General features: G+C 46.3%; 1 protein-coding gene across 5 annotated transcripts in view; it reads right to left on the bottom strand.

Annotated features, from left to right (window-relative positions):
* PIP5K1C (phosphatidylinositol-4-phosphate 5-kinase type 1 gamma) overlaps window positions 1–24,429 on the bottom strand; it is a 1,345,879-nt gene that overhangs the window by 965,859 nt on the left and 355,591 nt on the right. For all 5 annotated transcript variants that reach the window (XM_069649430.1, XM_069649429.1, XM_069649432.1 and 2 more), the window contains exon 6: window positions 15,094–15,246. In XM_069649430.1, coding sequence (XP_069505531.1) covers window positions 15,094–15,246 — 153 coding nt within the window. The remainder of the gene's footprint in view (window positions 1–15,093; window positions 15,247–24,429) is intronic.

The raw sequence follows: 24,429 nt of genomic DNA, 5'->3' as shown, positions 1-24,429 counted from the left end.
GACCTTCCCGTCCCCAGCCCTCCAAGATGTCAGGCTGGAGCCAGGCCACAATCACCTACATGGCCCTCAAGGGCCTCTCCATCCCTCCAAAGACCCACTTGGAGTCAGACTTGGCCCTTGTGGCACCAGACTCACTCACTCCCATAGGATAACATTGGGCTTGGACTTGTAGTGCATTGATGGGGACAAGATGGATGCCCCCACATATTTCGGCTCCCAGAACTGCATGTGCAGTCTAGTCTTTTGGGTGTGGTTCAGCCCAGGGACACCTGGGATATCCAGAGACTATTTAAGCCACCCCCAGGCTGAGAAACATGCTTTGTGTTTTCTGCACCTGCAGCGTGACACTCACCGTGTTCGGATCGGTCTCCAGTAGGCCTGCATCTCTCTTCTGCGCTCAGCTCCTGCAAGAACAAGAACACCGTTAGGAATAGCCTTACCTTGCAGCGCTTCTGCCCATCATTCATCGCTTCTTCTGTTCAGCGGGCATATTCGACGGTGTAATTCCCATCCCAGCACGCCACTTCCTAAGGAAAAGGGAAAAGAACAGAAAAAAAAGGCATTAGTAAGCATTCAGCAAATCTTTGCTTATTTTTAAAGACTGTACGAGCTTCAAATGCTTACCTGAATCCCAGCCGCTCTGGGGGAACTCTGTCTCTGGAACTACTCATCCATCTGAAAGAGGGAAAAGACACTCCAAGTAAGCGTGGAAACATCTAGAGGCGCTGCATATCGCGCTTCCTCACCACATTTCTTCTTCATAACCGGCACCTAAAAGACAGAAAAAAAACTCAGTTCAATACAAATAAGAAAGGGTCGCATCGCGCTCACTCACCTTCAGCGCTACTCATCACAGCAGCACGTCGCCATCCCCGGATGGCGGCCATCATCTAAGGAAGGAAAGGAACGAAGTTAGAGAACTGTTCAAAAGACTCATACTTACCTTTCGGACTCTTGCCAGTGAAGTAACTAGGCAGCAACGAGCCCCTGCACTGAAAGCAGGACGGAGAGAACACTTTGCAAGAAAACAAGGTGATCTGTGGATCAAAGGGGAGCGTTGGACCCCAGGGAAGAAGGGGTTCAAGCACACAGAGAAAATATGGAGTTAAACTCTACCAATCTTGTGTTTCAGGCCCAGTCTCCAGTCGAGTAGACTCCAGGGAAGGGTTCGAGGTCAGAACATGCAGAGTGACGTCCCCGTGGATATCAGGTGAGCATTACAAGTGCCTATGCTTGCATCCCTGCAGGCAGTAAGGCACCACCCCCAACTCACTGCTGGGCTCCCGAGCTGATCTCTTCTCGGACGCTTTACAGTGTTCATGGGCGTCACGGATGGCTTTTTCTCTCACCCATGTGATATTCTGAGCTCGCTCTCCATCGGCGTTCTGCTGCACACCCCGCAGTCTCAGTAATGTTTATCGTGTTCCAAGCAGCGGCCGTCACACACAGTCCTTTCTCCAGCCTTTGATGCTTCCCCAGACGCTAGTAGCAGTCACCCCCAGTTCCCCAAACTATGTGCTGGCAGGAGGATGGGTGCATTCGTTCCAGCACTGCATATGTCCTCGCTGCCAGGGTCAGTACGCTCTGCCTCTTCTTAAGTCTCTATATCAGTCGGCGTTACAAATCCTCATATAACCATATGGTCACACACAATTACTGTCCCACAAGCTTCCTATGCCACTCTGTTGCTCCCGGCTCGCACAACAATATAGCTCCGTTGTCTGCACTGATCATGGCTCATTTCCTTGTTCAACAGCTGGCGACATTTGCATTTCGTCCATGCTGGGACCCGTGCCCACTATTCATCGTGTAACTGCTTCTCAGCATCTTCAAGCTTCCTGAAAACATCATCCTTTTTGTACTGCACTTTCCCACAGCCATATTTACGTTTCCAGTTTGAGTGCTCGGCTTTTAGGATCCGTGTGATTCAGGATCTTGCAAGATCAGCATGGGCTCTGGGCAGACACGTCCTATCCCATGGCTGCTCGGCCACGCCTCCCCTGTGTTTTGTAATTAATGTAAAATATTTCTATCACGTCGTCACAGAACGACTTCAGGAAAGCAGAATTGTGGACTCTATAGAATTATTCTATAGAATGCCTGATAATAGTGTCTCTAAGAGCTTAAAGGAATGGTTCGGGCAAAAAATATTATTGCCCCTACGGGTCGGCCATGTGTTTTTAAGCCTAAATCGCTCGATTTTAGAAAAATTTCCTATGGACCTTACCCGAGTTTTCGTCCATTAAACGCACGCGAAAACAGGCAACAGGAAGCTGCCATTTTGTGATAATCCTATCATTTCCCCCATCGCCCTGGCTGACCTGTTTTTGCGGAACTAAATCATATCCCCCGCCCCTGAGCCTGTCATCAGCAGACGCGTACTGCCCATTTCACAACGCCAAAGCACGTCTCGTGTCAACATTCGCTGCGCTTCAGCTAATGACGTGTCGCCATGGAAATGGCAGGACGCCTCTTTCCTCAATAAGTATAAACAGACCGTTTCACAACACACAGCAGCAGATTTTCGATTCCATTCCTCTCTCTGTTACTTTGAGTATTCTGTGACTCGTTTCTGTGCTCTGGTCAGCTACCTTCGTTGCTTGTTGTCCGTGTGGACAGATACTAGTACCACTGCTATCAATTATTTTAGTTTGTGCAACACACAATGGATACAATAATGCCCTACATGTACGAGCCCGATTATACCGAGGAGGAACTACTGGAAAGGGAAACGCGCGAAAACGATGGGGCTTCGGACAGCAGTTGGCAGAACGAATCAACGGATGAAGACACTGGACCTAGTCGCATGGACGGTGTTTCCACCTGGTGCACATGCAATCGTTGCAAGCTAATGCCGACCGAGGAGGAGAACTGCTGCTGCTGTGAAAACTTGGGATGCGTGGCCTACATTTCGGAAGGCGAGCCATGACCACAATGCATCACTGAGCTGCCAGACTTCAGGGCAGCCTGCCTCACACGGTCCGCGTTGAGGATAATGATGGTGCTTTTTCACGAACTTTGCGCAACTGTTCATCCTCGTAATCAGAGTAACGAGTAAGTATACTCTTCTTGTGATGCCACTACTATTTCATGGTCTTCTACTATATCCAAAATTACATATACATATCATTGTAACGCATGAAAGTCGTTCAATAGTGTGCAGTGTCTAGATAGCATTTGTCCGAGCAGAACGCCATTAGTTACAAGAATTGTCATTGACAACAAACGTTTATTAAAATTATCTTGGTCATTTAAAAACAGTGTGTTTCATTCCTTTTCACAGGTGGTACAGGCTGGTGGCCTATCGTTCCTTTACATGGTGGCTTCACGGGAGGCTTGGACACCGCGTTCGAAGAGTGATACCCGCCTGTGCCGTTCGTGCCATAAGAGAAACATTCCTGAGTGACAGCGGTCAGTACAGGGGATTTTCTCTCGCTGTGCTGCAACCTGAACTGTACAATGTGTAAACTTTTGTATTTTTGTGTCATCAAAATAAGTTTCAAAATAAAACACCAATATATTTTAACAACGGTTGTTTTGATTTTTTAAGGGTTTTAAGGGTCAGAATGGCAGTTACTTTCCACTGGCGAGGGTGCGTGGGCAAGGACACGTTTGTGGAGATGAACGAGCCATGTGCATGGTTCAAGCCGGTTCACATGCAGGACTGTGATCTCAGAGAGTGATGCGTTACATTTATTAGCTGTTGCAAATACCTCTGGAGTTTTCCAGTCAGAGTGGGAACGAGGCTGTGGGCCATGTGCTCTGCGCGCTGTACTATCGCAGTGAGGCCTGGGCACCAAAATGGAGTAGAAAGGGGGTACAAAAATGGATGCCCCGTGTCCTTTAACATCACATAAGGGCAAGGGACGGGCGCAAACGGCCAAGGTGCCAAACAGCATGTACACTTCAAAAGGTATCCCACGCCCAGGGGCCATCGCTCACATGGCATCCTCAGACCCAGAGTCTCCAGGCAGGCCTCCCCTGAGGCAGGCCGCCCCCCTGCAATAAACATAATACCATGACATACCCACGTCATTCATTCACAAACACACCCCTGTAACTAATACTTTATAAACCACTTGATATGTCTCATGAGAACATCTTTGTGCTTTGCAAGTCAACTCCTGAACCTTCTACCTGAGAAGCACTGAGATCTATGCTAATCTTCTAGTCGCCTTGCTATCTGTAACCGCTTGGAGCAAACTCGTCAGTGTGCTACCTGTGGCCATCTACCTGTTCTCCTGCAACATACTGCTCGGCCTGCTGAATCCAACTGTTTGTTGGTCAAGGTAAAGCCATGTATCCTAGTCATATTTCGGTCATTTTTACATTTCAATCTATTTGCTATTACATTACCCAATAGAGCTATGGTCATTGGTCTCATTGCTATTGACTTGAGTTTCAATTGTTATGCTATCAATAGATCTATTTATTTTCATCCGTGTCAATTGTCATCGAATTGCATCCTTCGGGGGTCCAGTCTATAATGTAAGCATGGTTCTTTTTCGTGCAAGACGAAACAGAAATTTCTGTAACTTATGCAAATACTAAGCCGCACATAATGAACTGGTATAGTTCCGGCGACCAAAACAAACCTTGCATTGAGCATGGTATGGTTCATTTACTTTATGACATTTTTATTCATCAAGGTTTTATTATAATCTTCATATTTACCTTTCAGAATTTTCAACAATGCCTGCCTGTTTGATTAGCGGTTGCCCTTCGAAGACCCTTGCTAAATCTGAAGGCACTACAATGCATGTATTCCCGAAAACTGTTGATCGAATAAGAGAATGGGTCAGACATTGCGGATATCCACTGGATGAGCTGGAAAGTAGAGTCCAACAAGTCTTTGAGGACAAGAGGGGTGATCGATACCGCATCTGCAGCCGGCACTTTCCCTCGAACATGTACACCACATCTTGGGTAACAAAGAAGAACAAACGGCGATCGACACAAAAATTGCTCGCAAACGCTATTCCCACTCTATTCATCCACAATCCGCCACTGGTGAGTCAAGTGTCCGTTTTTAGCTTTAGGCCTTGCAGTAGTGTGTAGGTGGATTCATTGATATTTTAGGTGTTGTTTCCAATTTGTAATAATTTCAACATTGATATGAGTGTATAGCTTTTTGAATAATGACATTTATCAATATATTATTTTTAGATTTCATAACCCACAAACGAAATCTATATATGGGCACAGGGAACTGTGCTATATTGCGTATTAATCAAGTATTCTGTCTCCTTACATGGCAATTTTAAATATTGGCATTTCATTATCAAACAATAATTTACCTTTACAACTTCTTGACTATCCCTTGAATCTGAAGCAAGAACATTCTACTTCCGTCACGTGCTCGCAGTTATCAACCACTTCTAGCGCGTATCAGGTAATCATACTTGGCTATTCCGCTACAGACTTGTTTTATGCATGTCAAGTAATAGTTTGTATGTATCGTGTGATTATTTTACCAATTGTTTGGTTAGTGCTTTCCAATTGATATACACCTTAGGTGTCGTCCCCTGGTGTTTGTTTTCAGTTATAATTAGTGTTATCTATACTAATGCAAGTACTGTCTTTCAGGGAGATGCTGAAGCGTCCACCACATTGACAACAGCCCTAGATGTTCTTCAGCAGCCCGAGGTATGGATACTGACAGCTCAATTGATCATCAGGACTGGAACACTTGTCGTTTGATTGTTCTACACCATGTTTCATTTGTGGTTAGCCGTTGATATGTACCTGTGCGGTCGACCCCAAGCGTGTGTTGCGTTTTCAATATTGTAATCCTTACTAATGCAAATACTATGTTTCGGGCTGTTGGTAAATCGTCAACCCCTGCACTTGATGCGGAGCCTGACATTCAAGTAATTCCGGTGGATGCGGGACCATGCGGAAACGAATCGGCGCAACAGCTTTCGGAAGTGCGCACCACATTGACAACAGCCCTAGATATTCTTCAGCAGCATGAGGTATGGATACTGACAGCTCCATCGAGCGTGATCATATAACGTGATTCCATTTGCTATACTTTCTTCCCTATTAACGCAAGTACTGTGTTTCAGGGAGATGATGGAGCTTCCACTACAATTACAAGATCACATTTAGATGATGCAGATGTAAAGACATTGGAGAAATAAGTCGATTAAATCTGATCATTTTTAAATATTCCTTGATTCTTTTAGATAACCACAAATGTTGCATTATCTCTTTATATGTAACTGTGCCGTCGACCCCAAGTGTGTGTTATGTTTACGATATTCAAAACCATACTAACGCAAGTACTGTGTTTCAGGGAGTTGCTGATGCCTCCTCTTCAATACAATCATTCGTGGCAGTCCATGTAGAGCCAGAGGTATGTATACTGACATCTCCATCGAACTAGGTCATCAGAGCTAGAATACTTGTCGTTTGATTGTTCCACACAATGTTTAAATCGTGTTTGGCTATTGAGATGTACCTGTGTGTTTGTCCTCACATGCGTTTTAAGCCAACAATATTTTGATACACAGTAATGAAAATACTATGTTTCAGGGAGCCGATGGAGCCTCATTCCGTGCTGTCTATGCGGATACAGAAAATATAGTCGTTGCAGCACAAGAGGAAGGGGAGACATGCGGATATGTATCAGAGCAACAGCGTGCAGATGTTGAAGGTCGAGTCAAAAAAGTTGTAAAGAAAAGAAACCAAAATAAGGTTAGTTACAAACAGTTCATAACTTTAGAAATGTTTTTGTGCTGGGGACCACTTTGGTTTTTTTTCCAGTCAATTGTACTATACTTTATCTTGTGTTTAAACTGAACATCCCTTTTCCAATCTGTCCTCTAGTTACCCGTGGGTCTACGAACTATACATACACAGACAGTGAAGCGAATGAGAGATGTTGCTTGCCAGACCAATGGAGGAACTATTCATTCAGACGCGGCGCGTTGAGACTCGGGATGCTCATGTCCAATGGCCAGAACATGAAATGAATGTGTCCGGAGAATCCAGCAAAGTTTTATTGGACCATTGCTACAGTAAAACTGCCCCGCCGCATCAACATGATACTGGAAGTATTGAAGATAGCTCTGAAGTAGTCGCAGATCAATTCACACAATCTACACCCGCCAAAAAATTGCCACCAAAAAAGCTGTCGACATTGTTGTGTTCTCCAATCAATGTTGAAGTAACAGATGTTGAAATGACAGAGAATGAACCAGCAGCAGCATTCACCGACGCATCAGAACTTGATAGCAGCAATATTTCTTTCAAATGTGGTGATATGTCCTCAACGTCACAGGCCGAATCAACTTTGACGCAGGATGACAGTCTAATGAAAGAGGGCAAATACATAGTATTCGACAGTTGTTTGATCGATATTATAAGTATGCTGAAATGTGGGCATTCCGTCAGAGGGAGAGTATGTGGATAGCCATTGATTCATGTGACTCGTCAATAACAAGGCAGTAACGTCACAATACATGCCGCCTGTAGATTACATCATACGTTCTCATGGTCTGCACAACCGATGCTGGGGAAACTGCCAGCAGGCAATCTACTGTGTGCAGCTGCATCACTTTTTAGTGGCTCCAGTTTTAGAAAGTTAGAGGCTTTCTTTCAGTTTGTGGGACTCCATTTCATTTAAAAAACGTAGTACTACAAATACCAACATGATTATCTCTTTCCGGCCATTAGTGATGCTTGGAAAATTGAACAATTGTCTCTAGCAAGTACATTCGAAGGCAAACCGATTCAGGCTAGCTGGCGATGGACAGTGCGACAGCCCTAGATTTTCTGCCAAGTACTGCACCTACCACTTTCAGGACATGGATAGTAAGAAAATTGTGAGTTTGGTGGTCGTGCAAGTAACACAATGTACATCTTCAGTGGCCATGGAGAAACTAGGATTTATAAAATCAGTGGAATATCTACAATCGAAGGGAATGCACATCGACCTCACAGCCACAGACAGACACGTTTCAATTGCCAAGACAATGAGAGAGCTGTTCCCACATGTTAAACATCAATTTGACGTATGGCATCTTGCTAAATCAATCAATAAGAAAATCTCGGCTGCAGGGGAAAAGAAAAGGTTTGGAAAGTATTTCAGAGTGGTCCCAGTCTATCAGCAACCATCTTTGGTGGAGCTCCAAAACTTGTGAAGGGTCAGTGGAAATACTACTTGAAAAATGGCGGTCACTGATGCACCACTGTACCAACGTGCACCGCTGGTCAGAAAACCTACATTTCTACCAATGTGAGCATGGCCCTTTATCCCCAGTGGGGGCACGGAAGAAGAAGTGGTTAAATCCATCTTCACTGACACACAAAGCCATTGAGAAGATTGTTTTCGATAAAACTCTATGAAGAGATTTGAGGGGACTGACAGAATTCTGTCACACAGGAGGTTTGGAGGTGTTCCACAATATGAGCCTAAAGTACAGGCCAAAGCGCTTGCATTTCAGCATACAGGGCATGAGACATAGGACTCTACTTGCCGTCTTGGCCCATAACGAGAATCTCTGCCGTGAACAATATAGGACTAAGGGTAATGTAAGGATGCCTCGCTACACTAAGGCCTTTTCAAAAAGAAGTAAGCAATGGGTGATCAAACTAGTCTATGAGGAAATGGAGTTCGACTTTGTCAAAAGCCTTATTGTTGCCGTATTAGAGAAGCCCAGATATGGAATTTTTAACGTTTCTGTGCAGAGCACTGATCCATTGCCACCCAACATTGCCACAGTGCCATGTCCACCCAAAGGAGAACTGGTTGTGAAGTACAAATCCCGGTTTAAATAATTGTAATACGATTGTCTTTTTGTAAATAAGTTTTATTGTACAGTGTGCATACAAAGTACGCTAACCCAAACCCTACCTTCACCATCCTGGGTGCCGAACTACCTGGGTGTCATCTTTGAATTCTCTTTCTATTCACCTCATATTGCTGACCTTGTCTATTTGTGTATGTATATATTTTTGTTGATTTAACTAATTTTCGCAATCTCTTATAAATGCTGGGCACTGTTAACCGAGGGGAGGGTTGCGTATTGCAAATAATAAAACAAACAATAAATCTCACTTTCAAATCAACTGCTCGGGTACTTTATACCTTCACCTGACCTTCCCCAAAAAATTAAAAGTCTCAATAGTTATGGTTCTTTGGGGCTTCAAAGCTTGCAGACAGCGAGGACAAAATTGGGGCCTTAGAACGCGCCAAGCGAGCCGTTGCAGAGGAGAGAGAAGCCAGTTTGCATTTGCACATTGAGGCGCACTACATAGATGGATTCGAAACTTCAAGTTCTCACAGATGGCTTTACTACGGGATGTTGCAAAGAAAGAATGTATGCTAATTTGTAATGAAGGTCAGCGGCTTTGATTTTCAGCTCGCGCCCTGAAGAGGCCCACAACTCGCACTGGCAGTATAAGGTTCTATTGTTTTTTGACCTTGAGAGACAGGGACCATGCTGAAAGAACTTCATTTGTAGGGGGGGTTGGGGGCTGCAATAACGTTTGAGACGATAAGGCAGAAAATTCTTAAACTAGACCGAGTTTCATGTTAGTTCAGTATATACGAAAAATCGTTGTCAAGAGCACAGTGGGATTTACGGACTGCATTGCGCAGAGACACAATGGAAATCGCAAATATAATGTAAGTAACTCTTTAGACGCTTTTATACCGGAATGAAGAATTAATGAATGGATGCATGAATAAATGAATGAAGAGCTTTGAAAAGGTTTGTGGGATTGTCCTTGTAGCGGGCACATGGGCATGCAGGTCCACATTCCACATACATGTAGACAAAAAGTCATTTCTCAATGTGTACCAACCTCGATTTATTTAGTTAGTTTTCGCATTGATTTTAGAGCCGAACATACTCCATTGCACTATACTTGAAAACAAATAGTTTCAGCTCGGCCGTAATAAATAAAATGAATAATATTAATAAAGATCGGCTGGCGAGACTAATTATAAATTTTATGTTTTCAAAATAGGAACATACTCTCGTTTTGTCCCTGCCACCAGTTTCAGACACAGGCAGACGGTTTCTTCAGCCGCCAGCTGCAGCTTAATGTAAACAACTGCACCATTCTGATGATCTTATGAGACGATCGCCAGGGGCCCATATGCCCTTACGCGGTACTAGAGGCTAGAAGCAACATATCAACCTTTACTCTGGCCTAGTGCCTACTTGATGGAACAGCCTTGCGGTTCAACGTGCGACAAAAGTGCCTCTTTGAACGAAAACCAACACCATGTGTACCATAAAGGTTGGCGTGACTCACGATAACATTTTAAGGATTTGCGGATAGAGATAAAAGAAAATAAATGACTTTCGGAGTTTATATGTCAATTGCTGAATATTCTATAAACATTTAATGTCAAATAAATGTACTTTACCAATTTTACTGTGTTGCTGTTTGATTTTAAAGTACAGTTTCATATTCCGATTTGTGGCGTGCTGTGTTGTGAGCTGATCTGTGTTGGTTTCCGGGTTCTGTGTGAAGTCGCATAGAAGACGACTGGGCGAGTTTGCCTACGCAGCACAGTAACGTCACAGAGAGAGGCGGGTAATATGAATGTTTTGATAATGTCAGGCACAGGGGCGGGGGATATGATTTAGTGCCGCAAAAGCAGGTCAGCCAGGGCGATGGGGGAAATGATAGGATTATCACAAAATGGCAGCTCCCTGGTGCCTATTTTCGTGTACGTTTAATGGACGAAAACTCGGGTAAGGTCCATAGGAAATTTTTCTAAAATCGAGCAACTTAGGCTTAAAAACACATAGCCGACCTGTAGGGGCAATAACAAATTTTGACCGAACCATTCCTTTAAAGCTATGGTGGACTGTTTTGAGGTTTAACAACCATACTTCAACTACATTTGAAATATATTGACATAAATTAGACCAATATTTTTCAAACATTGTTTAGATCTATCTGTTGGAAAAGGAGGAATGGGCCCAAAAGGCGTAATACAATTATCGGTTGGAATAATTAAATATAAAATAATTATTTTATGTATTCGTTAGGTTGCATTGCTATGCTGTGGTAATATGTTTTTTTTCTTTGGTTGACAATCTGTGAGTGAGAAGGCAAATCGTGAAGTATTGTGTACATAACAGATGTGCCAACAATGTTGTTGGTGCAATATTTTGTAAAACTGGAATAAGGGATGAACAGTCTTTTTCATTTGGTTTAACTGTTTGGAAATGTGGAGCAACATTACTCCTAGGGAACCTTTTTGCATTACAAAGATAAGTTGGGATCTGAACTGATACAAGTTACAAGAAAAGTCTCACAAAGCAGGGGAAGTCTGAGTGAATCTATAAGAGGGCCTAAAGAAAATCAAGATAGACTTCGGCTCCAGGTAAAAAAAACCTGTACTGGGACTTTCAGCCAAGCACTAGAATAAGAAAAACAAACAAGGGGGCTAGATATATCAAGGACCACAGAAAGCACATTCCATTTGAAGTAATTGATTGAATGAACGAACGAACGCACGAACGAAACAAGCTTACTTAGAAAAACTATCTCCCATCTTGATTCCAACACTAATAATCTGAAAAGGCCTGAACTCCAATTGAGGGTAAAGTTTATACAAAGGGGGGTATTAAACACCAAAGAAGGCAAATTGCCTCTACCATACCGGCATGCTGGAAACAAAGGGTGGTGGCACAGCGAAAAATGGGAATCAGTAAGAAGCTGAATGATTGCCAAGCTTGCAAAAATAGACTTAAAATGAACACGAATGCAACTCAGAAAGCCAAACTGAGGGCTCACAAAACAAGACTTGGGTCATAGCAAAGAATGGCAAGGAACATCTCAAGGCAGTGAGGCAAGTAGCAGAGCCACACATCTAGTGAACAAAGTGATTCCAGGACTATGAAATGCAGAACGGGTTTTGCGCGACCATCCTTCATCAAGACTAGGCATATAAAGATAGTTCCCAGGCAAAACAAAGCTGTCATCAATCAGTTTCAAGAGCACAGGTCCCCACATCCACAGTATAGTGATTCATGGTTTGAATGCATGAAAAAGTAGATTGTACCTTTCTGTTCTGTAGGAAATATTTAGCAGAATACAGTTCTTTTGAAAATTCACCAAGGAGGTTTGTAACTCAATGCCAGAATATTTGGAGTTCAAGAGCACGCGAGACTGCCGACGTCGGGACTCCAGAGGGCTCTGAGAAGCGCATCCTTGTGACTGGATTGCAGGATTATTATTTTCCCAAATTGACTGGTGCTTTGTCAAAAATATTGGTTAATTTTGTCACTTGATAGGAGCCTGTTCAGCGAGTGTTGTAGATTCAATTTTTCTTTAAAGAGACCGTCCAGTGAAGATTCATTGGGAATTTTTCTTTTGCACTTCTCTACAGAATCACCCGTCATTGAGGACCAGCAGAACACCCAACTTGCTCATGCTCCTGGTGCCGGTCTATGATCAGCATCACAAGAGAAACCATTGAACGGATATGTCTCTTGCTGGTTATGTTACACAACTCATATGTATCACTGTTTCTGTTTGCACTTAATTTAGTGTAATAAAGGCAGGACTCGTGAAGGTAGCCAAACCACTAGAAATATAGAAATACAGACATGGAAGGACGGTTTGGAATGAATACAGGAAAGATGGCATGTCAGAGTGAAGTACTGAGCAGGGTGGAAAGACCAGCAATGGTCTGTGAGAACAGAGAAAGTTGTGTGGGTAATGAGGATTGTGTGGTAAGCCTCAGAGGCTTAAGAGATGCTGCCTGTGGCAGCATGCATCTACTTTGGGGGCAATGGGGGTACTTGCCATCCTAACAGTGATCACAGAGAAGAAAGTTTAGAGTGGAGGGGGAAGGCAACTGCCCACTTGCAAGGGCACCCTCGTATTGGAGTAGATGAACTGAACCACCTATAAAACCATAAAAGGACTAATAGGTTTTTATCCGACATGATGTTACCACAGGACCTTGAGCATAGGGAGCAGCCTAGAGCATGAGCAGGCCACACTACACAAGACTGAACCTTAAGCTCTAGAAATGAGAATGCGGGCTAGCAAATAAAAATAAATGTTAGAAAAAATAGCTAACGTACCCAAATGAAAGTAGGTTAAAATGGTATAAAAGCACTTGCCGAATGTACATTGTGCCAATTTTCACAAAGCTTCATCTTTTAGGTTACTGATATTGGTCATTTCCTAAGAGGTGCACTTGACAGCCAAATGATGGTCTGAAAACCGATTGCTAAAGTATCTTGCTTTCATAACGAGCAATTGATGTATATTTGCCAACATGCTCCAATAAGGTTTTACCTTTTAATTCTGGAACTTGAGGTCCTGAGTTTGTAGTGAAGAAATCAGGACTGAGAATGCCAGAAAGCAAAAAATAGAACAGCACTGGACTAGCATCTCCCAAATAGAAAGGGACATGTTGGTATTTATGCAACTGGAGCAATGAATTTACATAAATGTCTACATAATTTCTTTTGAGTTTAATGACTTGTTCTAATTTTGCAGACTCTTCTTTTATTATTTACACCTTAACACTGGGGGTAAACCTGCTCCAAACAGCTGATTTACTTTAAGAATAAACAACTCACAAGACTTCTGAATTAGCGTCAGGTGATACTTTTCGAAGTACTGTCACCGGGTTAAGAACGCAAGAGTGAACCACTATACAACCCTTCTTCCTGGAGCGGTGTTGCATATTTGTGCATTTTGCTTGCAGCCTTCAATGAAAATAAAAGCAAGTTTGAAAGCACACCAACATCTTCATAGCACTGACCAATGCGATAGAAATTACTCCATCTGTATTGCTTCTCCAGATAAACCCCTCTCATCCTGAAATGTGAAGGTTCTGTTAACAGCTCTGCATCCTAAGTAGTAACGAACAATTTGAAACAGATGACTGCTCCAACATACACACAAACATGGTTAGCCAGTAAAGGAACATGCTGAAGAGGAGTTCATACAATTCAGCAAGTGGTTTTAGTAGAGTTAAAGCTCTCCAAATTAAAAAAAAAAAAATCCTCACACACACTTATTACAGCATGGAACATGCCACTACTCCCTTGGTCCATCCTCCATCACCTCTAAAACGTCTGGTCTACTTACAGCAGCTGCAATAGAAAGAAATGGATCGCCAACAGAAATAAACGTGGTGATTATCCTGAACAGGGAGAAACAGCATGAAAAGGGACAGGTAAATGGAAATTTGTGTCATTACCATAACATGCAGCACAACAGAAATGGGAGAGCAATACGGTATCACGCAAACAGCTACATAGCAATTCCAGATCGTTGACAATTGAGAAAACGTTACTGCTTGAAACACTCATTCATAAAGTGTAATAGTAACAACCCAATCTCTTAAATAGGGGAAAAAGAGGAAAGGTGCAAACAGCATTCAGCTACTGCCTGTGGAGAAAGTTTACACTTACCAGTATATTTTGGAGCAAGCAATGAATCATCCTAAATCTTAAAATGGAAAACTGCTATGGGTAGGAAAAATGACTGAAGTAAAACAAAAGAATGACTAGAGACCGACTAATGATGGGCAACTTCCTAAGGTCCTTTTCGCATTAAGGTCTCTGAAAATATTAAGAATTGTCTTTGGAGTAAAAGAAAACAATGACAGTTTTAAATAGATTTTGCTTTTCCTGTAGCATAGCTAACCATTATACAGTACTCTTACCTTATGACATCATTTCCCCTCAAGAGTAAGGATCAAAGGGGTTTTCCAACTAAAGTTGGACTTTATTTTTAAGCAACAGATAAACCTTAATGTATATGCAATTTAGAGTGGACCTAGTGTCAACTTTCTAAAGACAAATTATTCTGACATACACTTTATCAGGACAAAAGATACTTTTCACAGGCTCCACAAAAGATCAAAATAATGCTGACTTATACCCAAGATCAACTTTATTGTGTGCTTGTTCAGGTGCACTAACAATACTTAAATCTAATCAATGTTTAAGTATTTGATTTGTTTTAAAAAAAACAAACAATCAAAAGCCAACTGCCATCTTAAACAGGAATATTTGATGCTTTTGGACCTAAACGCTTTCCCGTCTCACTTACCCAAAAGGTTAGGAGATGGCTCTTTTGCAGCCAAGTACTTACCATATAATAGCCAGGCAGCAGCTTTTGCAAGAACTCTGCCTCCTTGTGCATTACAGTTTTGATGATGAATTCATCATCACTGGTGACGTAGAAAAGGGAGCCGCTAGCACCGGGATTCGAGAGTTCGATTAAGGGTTCGTTGCACAGCGAATACTAGGATGGTAAAAAAAAAAAAAGAAAGTCAAATAATTTTGCCTGGAGGCAGACTGCATTTAAAAAATACAACACAAACGCTTCTATTTAACGACACTGACTGGTTAGGTTTTCCATCATTAACATATCCTAATGTTTACAGTTGATCAATGAACTTGGCGACTTTTTTTTTTTTTTTTTTTTTAACTTTGGTTTTATTAGTAGTTTTTAGAAGGAAAAAACAAACGGCAACGCTGGGAGCGTTGTTATCATCACTTTTAACATTGTCATAAACCCCCAGGTTCCCGCCCCCCCCCTCCCCCCCCACCCCAACTCCTCCCCTCCCCCCAGATCAGAGTCACTTCGCAAGTCGGACAGCTGGGGCTGTCATCGTAGTTCATTGTACGTTGCCACAGAGGTATGCTATGCTCTCACGTCCAAATTGGCTGGATGGGATCCGCTGTCTCCCGGGTCCTGGGCTACTCCTACATCCTTGGTTGAAGCATTCCAAACCTACCCCCCGCCAACTCGCCAGAGTGTTCTCATGTTGTCAGTGGGGGTCCCAACCCCATGCCCCATAGACCCCATACCAGTTAACCTGAAAGGAGCCCAGTTCATTATTTACCATGGCCGTCAGTTTATCCATTAAGAACATGTTTTTGAGTTTCTTAAGCCAGTCTTCTTTGGATGGGGTCTCTGGGCTCTTCCACCTTTGTGCAAGGGCCACTCTACCCGCCCGTAACATCGTCTCCCACATTCTTGGGTACCTATACAGTTCAGTGTCCTCCGGGGGGAGGCCCAGCAACATCGTTAGGGGGTTGAGTGGGATTTGTTCCTCGGTGACCTCGGCCATCCACCCCCGTACTTTCTCCCAGAACTCCTGCGCCTTGGGGCAGGACCACCACATGTGCCCCCTCGACCCCACTTGGCCACAGCCCCTTGGACACCTGGGGGACACTCCCGAAAACATCCTGGACAGTTTCAACGGGTCCCTGTGCCAGCCCTGTAAGATTTTGAAGTTGTGTTCCATGTCCGATGTAAATAGGTTCCCATGGAATGCTATCTTAAAGACTTTGGACCACGCCTCCTCTGTAAGTGGTTCTCCCGCCAGGTCATCCCAAAACCCTCGGAACCCTCTTCTCCCCTCCAAGTTAACGGTGTTCAGTATTCGGTACATTTTGGAGACCGCCCCCTTCCTTGATGTGGCCGTGTCCAGAAATTTTTCGAAGGGGGTCAGCTGTCTCCGTAGGTTCTGGCCCCATGATTGGTCGCAAAGGATGCCTTTCAGGCGTAGATATTCAAAGATTGAAAGGGACTCCCGCCCCAGTGCGTCTCGCAGGGCCTCGTATTCGAGGAACTCGCCCTCTTTGAACAGTTGTCCCGCCCATTCCAGACCCCCGTCCGACCAGGACTGGGCACTCCTGAAACCTCTGCTGCCTAGTTTGAGAGGGTGGCCCCAAAGCGATGACATTGGAGAGGGCCATGTCGTGAGGTATGAGGTTGTGGGTCCCTCTTTCCAGAGTGTCCAAAGTATTCCCAGGGTTGGGTGGGCTTTCAGTTTGCTAGGGATGAGTCTGCGCGGCAGCCACAGGAGGTCGCGCACTTTCAGAGGGTGGGCATCCATATCCTCAAGGTATGACCAGTAGGTGCCCATCCCCTCCTTCATGTGCTCCAGCAAGACCCGCAGCTGGGCTGCCCGGTAGTAAAGGAGGAAATCCGGTAGCCCGAACCCGCCCTCCTCTCTGGGTAGTGTTAGAGTGGCCTTTCCTATCCTCGGGGCCCGCCCTTGCCATATAAACTCGCGGATTGCTTTTTGTAGATCGCGGAGCAGCTGGGTGGGGACCTCCGTTGGGAGTGCGGTGAATAAGTATAGTATTCTCGGCAGAACGTTCATCTTTATCGCTGTCATGCGCCCATACCAGGACAGAATCATCCCACCCCATCTCCTCAGATCTGACGTAACCCCCGCCAAGGTAGGCCCATAGTTCACCGGGGCCAGTCTCGAGAGATCTCTGGTCAGGGTTACCCCCAGGTACCTGATGGAATCCTTCCCCACCGCAATCCCCGCACACCTGTCCCGGGGGTCCAACCTCGGGTCCTGGACCCTCATGGGTAGGAGCTTCGATTTTGCTGCATTTATTTTTAGTCCCGAGAACTGCCCGAAGGCTGTCATCAGCCGCAGTAGGGGGGGGAGCGAGGAGCTGGGCTCCACCAAGTATGCTAGGATGTCGTCAGCGAACAGGGAGAGCTTGAACTCTACTTCTCCCCTTTTGATCCCTTTGATGTCGGGGTGGGCCCGGACCGCTATGGCCAGAGGTTCCATCGTCAAGACGTATATTAACGGAGAGAGTGGGCACCCCTGTCGTGTTCCCCTCGTGAGGGGGAATGGGTCCGAGAGTTCCCCGTTCACCTGCACTCTCGCTGTTGGGGCTTCATAGAGGGCAGAGACCCAGGTCCTGACGTGAGGCCCGAAGCCCATTCGACGGAGGAGGAGTTGCATGTACCTCCACTCGACCCTGTCGAATGCCTTCTCGGAGTCCAAGGAAAGCAAACTAGCCTCTAGGTCTGATTCCTGGGCATAGTGGATTAGGTCAATAGTCTTCCTGATATTATCTGAGCCCTGCCTGCCCTTCACGAACCCCACTTGATCCCCGTGTACTAATTTGGGCATTATCCCCTCTAACCGTGTACCCATCACCTTGGCTAGGATCTTTACATCTATGTTTAAGAGGGAGATCGGGCGGTAGGAGGAGCAGTCAGTGGGGTCCTTTCCTTCCTTGGGCAGTACCACTATGATGGCTCTCATCATCGTTTCCGGCAGGGTGCCCCCCTCCAGTACTGCATTGAACACCCTCGCCAGGTGTGTGGCCAAAATCGACCGGAACCTCTTATAGAAGAGTACTGAGAACCCATCTTCCCCCGGGGACGTTCCCGCCTTCATCCCACCGATTGCATTCTCCACCTCCTCCTCTGTGACCCCTCCCTCTAGACCTCCTGCCATTTCGCCTGTCAAGGACGGGATCTGAATGGAGTCCAGGAACTCCTCAATCTGAGTGTCCTCCCCGGCATATTCTGAAGAATATAGTTGTTCATAGTAGCGTCGGAAGGCCGCTCCTATGACTGGGGTGCTATGGTCTAGTGAGCCCTGTTCGTTTCTGATCGCCCTCACCATTCTGCTTCGCTGGACCTCTCTGAGTTTCCAGGCCAGGATTTTATCGGCTCTATCCCCCTTCTCATAGTATTTTTGTTTCACTAGCTGGAGGTTGCGCTCAGTTTTATGCAACAAGAGATCTTTCAATTGGAGTTTGTAATTTTCTAGGGCCGTGATCTGTTCCATAGCCAAGGGTGCCTCCGGGGGGCCTCCCGGCTGGATCTGTGCGATCTTTTCCCTAAGGGATTTTTCTTGGGCCTCCCTTTCCCTTTTTTTCTGAGCCCCCATTCTTATGAGAACCCCGCGTAAGGTCGCCTTGAAGGCGTCCCACAGCACGTGCGCACCCACCTCGCCATTGTCGTTCAGCTTAAAGTATTCCACAATGGCGTCCTCCACTTCCTGCACCAGGACGTCGTCCTTCAGCAGGGAGTCGTTGCATTTCCATCGCCCTTTTCTGCCACCTCGCCATTCCCCTATGATGGTGGTACGGACCAGGTCATGGTCGGACCAGGGGACCGGGTCTACCTCATAGCCAGAGACATATGGGCGCAGGGACTCGTCTACCAGGATGTAGTCTATACGGGAGTATGATGTGTGGATTGCAGAATAGTATGTGAAGGAGGGGTGTTCTGCCCTAGGGGTCGGGATGGTGTCCACTAGGCCCAGCTCTGTGTTCGCCCTTTGGAAGGAGCGGGCCATCATTTCGTCTGCAGCCCTGGTGGGTTGGGATTCCAAGCGTTTCCTATCAATTTTCGGGTCCAGGACCATGTTAAAGTCCCCCCCCACCACCATTGGCCCGCGTACGAATAGTTTCAGTCTGTCCTTCACTCCCTCCCAAAATTGCGCCTGGCCTTCATTGGGGCTGTACACAACTGCAAGTGTTAAAGGGGAGCCCCGCAGGGAGCCCCTCGTCAGCAGGAATCGTCCCTCTGGGTCTTTCAGTGAGGCTTCTACTTCAAAGCCAATGTCCCTCGCTAGCACTATGGCCACCCCCCTTTTCTTGGTCTTGTGGGAGGCGCTGAGGACTTCTCCAATCCCCCCCCCTCGTAGCTTTGGTTCTTTCCCCTTTGCCCAGTGCGTCTCCTGAAGGAAAAGCACGTCTAGTTTAGCCCTCCTGAATTCCCTGCAGACCAGGGATCTTTTGGTGGGGGTGTTCAGTCCCCTCACATTGAGGGAGCCCACGCCCAGGGTAGGCAGATCCTCAGCCATTGTCTAAGAATAACCAGCTACCGGATAGCTGACTCGTGGCACTTTCCTTGTCCGGCTCATTTCGTGTTATCCTCTGATCTCCCATTTCCCTTCCCCCCCCTCCCCCCCAGGTGGTCCTGTAACCTTTCCCCAACTGACCCCTGGTCCCCCCTGTGAACGTAACAATATCAACAAACCCCCTACCCCCCTCCCCCCACCCCGGCGTCCAGCCAAATAGTTCTACCATTGTTGGTAACTGGCCGGACCACCAGCCTACCGCCTCCTGCTGGGTGAATATCCAAATTAGAGCCTCCATGAGCCCCCCCTACCCCCTCTCCCTCCCCTCAATGTAACTCTCATACTTGCTGTTCCGGGAGGGTCCACAAACGTTCGGACCCCATGGTCCTGGAGCCCGGCCTGTCTGCAGGCCGGAACAGATGGTGAGTCCCCGTGGTGAATTCTTTACACAGTTCCCCCGAGGCTGATGACGCCTGCCGTGAGATGCCTCAGCTCCCTTCCTCGCCCGGGTCCGACAGTCCCGCTCCACCCTGGCCGGGATCCGTGTCATTCCTGTCCGTCGATGGGGATGGAGGGTTCAATTTTTTGAATTTCCGTGGGCCAGTCTTTTTTCTCCTCTCTCCTCGTGACCGGCGTGCTCTGGCTTCATCCGCGGCGAACCCGGAGGGTTCCCTTCGCGGGGTCGGGTCCGTTGTATATTCCTGTATTGCTCCCCTTATATCTTCCTCTGTGATCAGGTTCACTCGTTGGCCTTCGTATTCGAACATGAGGGAGAAGGGGAACCCCCATCTGTAGCGTACCCCCTTTGTTTTCAGCATCTGGGTCAGTGGGCGGCACATCCTCCGTTTGGCCAGCGTGTATGATGAGAGGTCCTGGAAGATGGCCACCTGAGCGTTGTTATAGGTTATCTCCCTAGATTTCCTGGCCTCCTCCAGGACCTTCGCTTTTTCAGTGTAGTAGTGGAAGCGGACCAGAATTGACCGGGGGCCCCCAGCTCTTCCCCCCGCTCTATGGATCCGATCAAACGTCGGTTCGGTTGTCATCTCATCCGAGAAGAGGAGGGTAATGATGTCCTTCACCACCCTGGTTAAGTCTCTTTCCGTCTCCCCCTCCGACTCCGGCACCCCGAAAATCCTGAGGTTGTTCCTCCGCTCTCTATTTTCAAAGTCGTCCATTTGTCTTGCCCTCTCCTCATCTCTCTTTTCCAGGGCCGTTAGTCTCAGGGCCGTGTCCAGCTCCTGGGTCGCTGCTGAGGACTGGTTGGACTCTAGTTGTGACAGTCTATCCTCGACTTTGTCCACTCTGCGGTCCATGTTTTCCATTTTTTGGGCGATGTCTGCCCGCATGTCCCTGATCTCCTGCAAGACCGAGGCAAAGCCCTTTTCCATGGTGAGGGTGGGCAGGGGTGGGGTCTCGGAATGAGACATGCCGGCCCGTTGGTCTGGGTCGCTGTTCTCCCTGCTGGTGCCTTGGTAGCGGTACTCCTGGAGGGTATGGCACCAACTCATTCGGTCCTCCTGCTTCTCCCCTCCGCTGATGCGTCCCTAGGGGTAAGGGACAGAGCCCGGTCGGGGAACGCGCTCTCTCGCCTTCTGGTGTGGCCCTCTGTGGGGGGCCTCTCGTGGGCGGGCACTCGCCCCACCGACCTCCGGTGGGGGCCTCACACCCCCTCCCCCCCTTGTGGCCTCTGTCTTTGGAGGTAGTTCTTAGGGTGGGGGGGAGCGGCTATGGTCGTCCCATCGCGGTTTGTTGGGGGGCTCTCAGGCGCGACTCCTTCAGCGAGAGCCCCCAGGCGGGCACTCGCCCTGGGGTTGAGCCCAGGGGCCTCCACCTAAGAGAGTGATGGGCTCGAGGGTACTCTCCTCCAATAGATTTGTGTCCCCCCGCGTCTTCCTGACTTTTTTTTTTTTTTTTTTTTTTCCCCCGGGGGGGCTCGCGAGGGGGGGGCGGGGCCGACTCGCCCCTCCGCGCCCACCGATGCGTCCCGCAGCTGGTCCCCCGGGGTCCTTGAGGGTTGCGTGGGGGCTGGGATGGGCTTCCCCCACCTACCTCGGCGCCGTGTTCGGGAGCGCGGGCAGGCCGCCTCTCCCTACGCGGGTCGCGGCCCGCGTTTCTCCCAACTCCTCAGCGGGGGACTCCCCCTCCGCGACGGCTCCTCGGCAGGGTGCCGCGGGGGTGTCGCCGGCGGGTCTTCTGCCGGGGCGCCGGCGCGCTCCGTGTTCGGGGGAGTGAGGGGATCGCGCGCGCCTCCGAATGCAGGCCGCCGCTTCCCCTCTCGATGGGTGTGATGCTGCCTGGAGCTCCCGGGGGCTCCTCCCCTCGGGCCGCGGAGCTCGTTCTCGGGCCCCCGGGGGTCCCCGGATGCCGCTCCTTCGCCTCGGGGGGCACTCGAGGTTCACGGGCCCCGTGAGCCGTAGATCTCTCGTGGGGGGGTCACGGGGGGGGGCTCAATCCCTCTTCGTGTCCCAGTTACGGCGGGAGCGGCGTGTTCAGGCTGCCATTGCCTGTGCGCCCCCTGGTGGCCTCCAACTTGGCGACTTTTAACGCAGTTATATTTCCCTCATACCATTCACAAGTTTGCTCCAATTGTGTATTCTTCATATGTCCAGATTATTTTACTGCAGTACAGTTACGAAATCATCCTTTAGAAAAAGGGAATAAAAAAACCTAAAAAAAAATATGACCCTACTTAGTTTTAATAGCCTATGATAAAGTCAGGCTATCTGAAGGTTTTAGCTAAATTGAGATGGCAGGATGTGCAAAGCAAACAGATCCAGAAGGTGGCTGGAAATCAGATTCTTCCCCATTATGAAATGTGAAGACTAGCGCAAACTGCGTACAAAATCCACAAGTAAATGAAATTTCAGCACTCGCCAATGTTAACTGATTTCATAATATACTCAAATTAACTGAAACACGAGCACTACCAATATTTTAAGAGTATCGCAGAGCTTGTCTAGTAAGAACAAAAGTAACGTTGGTAGTCTTTGTAGAATTTATAGAAGGTTGTACTTGCTCAAAATGTTTGTAATGTTCCATTGCATTTGAAATTAAGATAACTGCATGACAAATGGGTCCTCTAAGCCGTTATGGCTGCAGCTCAGGAAGCCTGCTAGAATGCCTTATTCCACACACGTAGCACTTGGGGAGATTAGAAGGATCAGTTAAGAAAATAATGAAAAGCCCAAGAGCAGCGTACTATGATCATGGGGTCAGTAACTCTCTTCATCAAGTAACCTTCTTTTAAATAAATTCACATCCATTAGCATAGCATACTGAGCAGCACCTGGGAGGAGGAAAAACTAAAATCTGAGCAAGGTTCACATACATGAAGTCTGCTTTGGATTCTTGATCACAACAATATTTGCAAAATGTTTTGTCTAAATTCCAGGTGGCAGCACAACAGATTCCAGAGATGAAGTTACAGCGTTGCCCATTTTGGAAAAAGGCAATTGATTTTCTCATGAAATGTTATGCAAGAAACAATACATTTTGAAATAAACTATTTACATGCAGCTACATTAAGTATTGCAGCATGTGCAAGGTTCTCTTGGAGGAGTGATTGCGAATGCCCCCTGTACCTTTTCTTTGTTTAATCATCTAGAATACTCACCTCCCCCACCCGCAAAAAGGTCTAATGCCAATCCCTTACGATTAATTATATCGAAAAAGAAGGGAGGAATGTGGACTGGGCATGCAAGTACCTTGTACTTCGGTCACAAAACATTTTCTGGAAGAAGATACTTTTTTTCATATCTGTCTAAATTACACACAATTACTCTTCACATACACGATATGCAGACCTGCTACACTAAAAACATTACATTAGAGAAAAACATGGTTAAAACACTTGCTATTTCATAAGATCTGAAATAATGCATGGCTAAAAGAAAGGACAACTCAGTAAATCTACCTGTCTCTACAAAAATGGTTTGAAGACCATGTACTTACAAAGCTTGTATTACACTAAGCTTTTCTGTTGATGTCCTGGCTACTATAAATCTAATACTCCACAGAAGGTATTTCAGATTAACATTAAGCACGCGTTCAAATCAGGGCATATGTACATGATATAATACTGCTCTCCCAAATATAAGGACACATTCTTATTGGAATGAATACCTTACAAATATGTTAAAGAAGCCCATATTCACTAGTATAACAATTAAATAGGTTGGTGTAGAATTTCTACCCCACTCTTACAGACTGAGCTGCAAAGATTTTTATTTATTTTTTACAGCAAAAGCATCAGCATTCTGGAGGCACTCGGTACAAAGACCTTTGTGAGTGCTGTGGCGGATAAGAAGATGAATGTGGACACTAGATTGACATTTTCATTCACTATTTATTAAATAAGAAAAAGGCCTTACTTTCCCTATTGCTATGAGGGTGTGCCTGCCTATAAAAATAACTAAGAAGCTCGTCCATCATCAGGAAGTCGTCAAACAAAAAAGTCAGCTGTCCCAAAAATGTATTCTAATTGACCCTACCAATAGTCTACCATAATAAGGTCAGAAGAATATCTCCCTTCTCCTGATCGTCTTTCTTGCAAGGTTGCTCGTTATATTCAAACTTCTTATTAATAGGCTAACTTTAGCCTCTTATCACCATCTGTACAAGTTCTTGTAACTCTTTCACAAGCTCTTTGGGTTTTCCCTCCTCTGTAGGGATTTTATACCGTAACTCCCTTTAAACTATGACTCATCTTTTGTACCACTCTGATATCTTTTTTACTTAGATGGCATATGCTTTCCTGGTGGTTAATCCCCCCCCCCCCCGATACCTGCCCTCCTGGGGTGGTTGGTTTTGTATAACGATTATCTTAAAGGCTTTGCTTGCCCTTACAT

This window comes from Ambystoma mexicanum, chromosome 1p (genome assembly GCF_040938575.1).
Source record: "Ambystoma mexicanum isolate Mex_15411 chromosome 1p, UKY_AmexF1_1, whole genome shotgun sequence".
Taxonomy (NCBI): domain Eukaryota; kingdom Metazoa; phylum Chordata; class Amphibia; order Caudata; family Ambystomatidae; genus Ambystoma; species Ambystoma mexicanum.
Note: the sequence above shows the minus strand (reverse complement) of the source record. Positions and strands in the feature narration are given on the sequence as shown.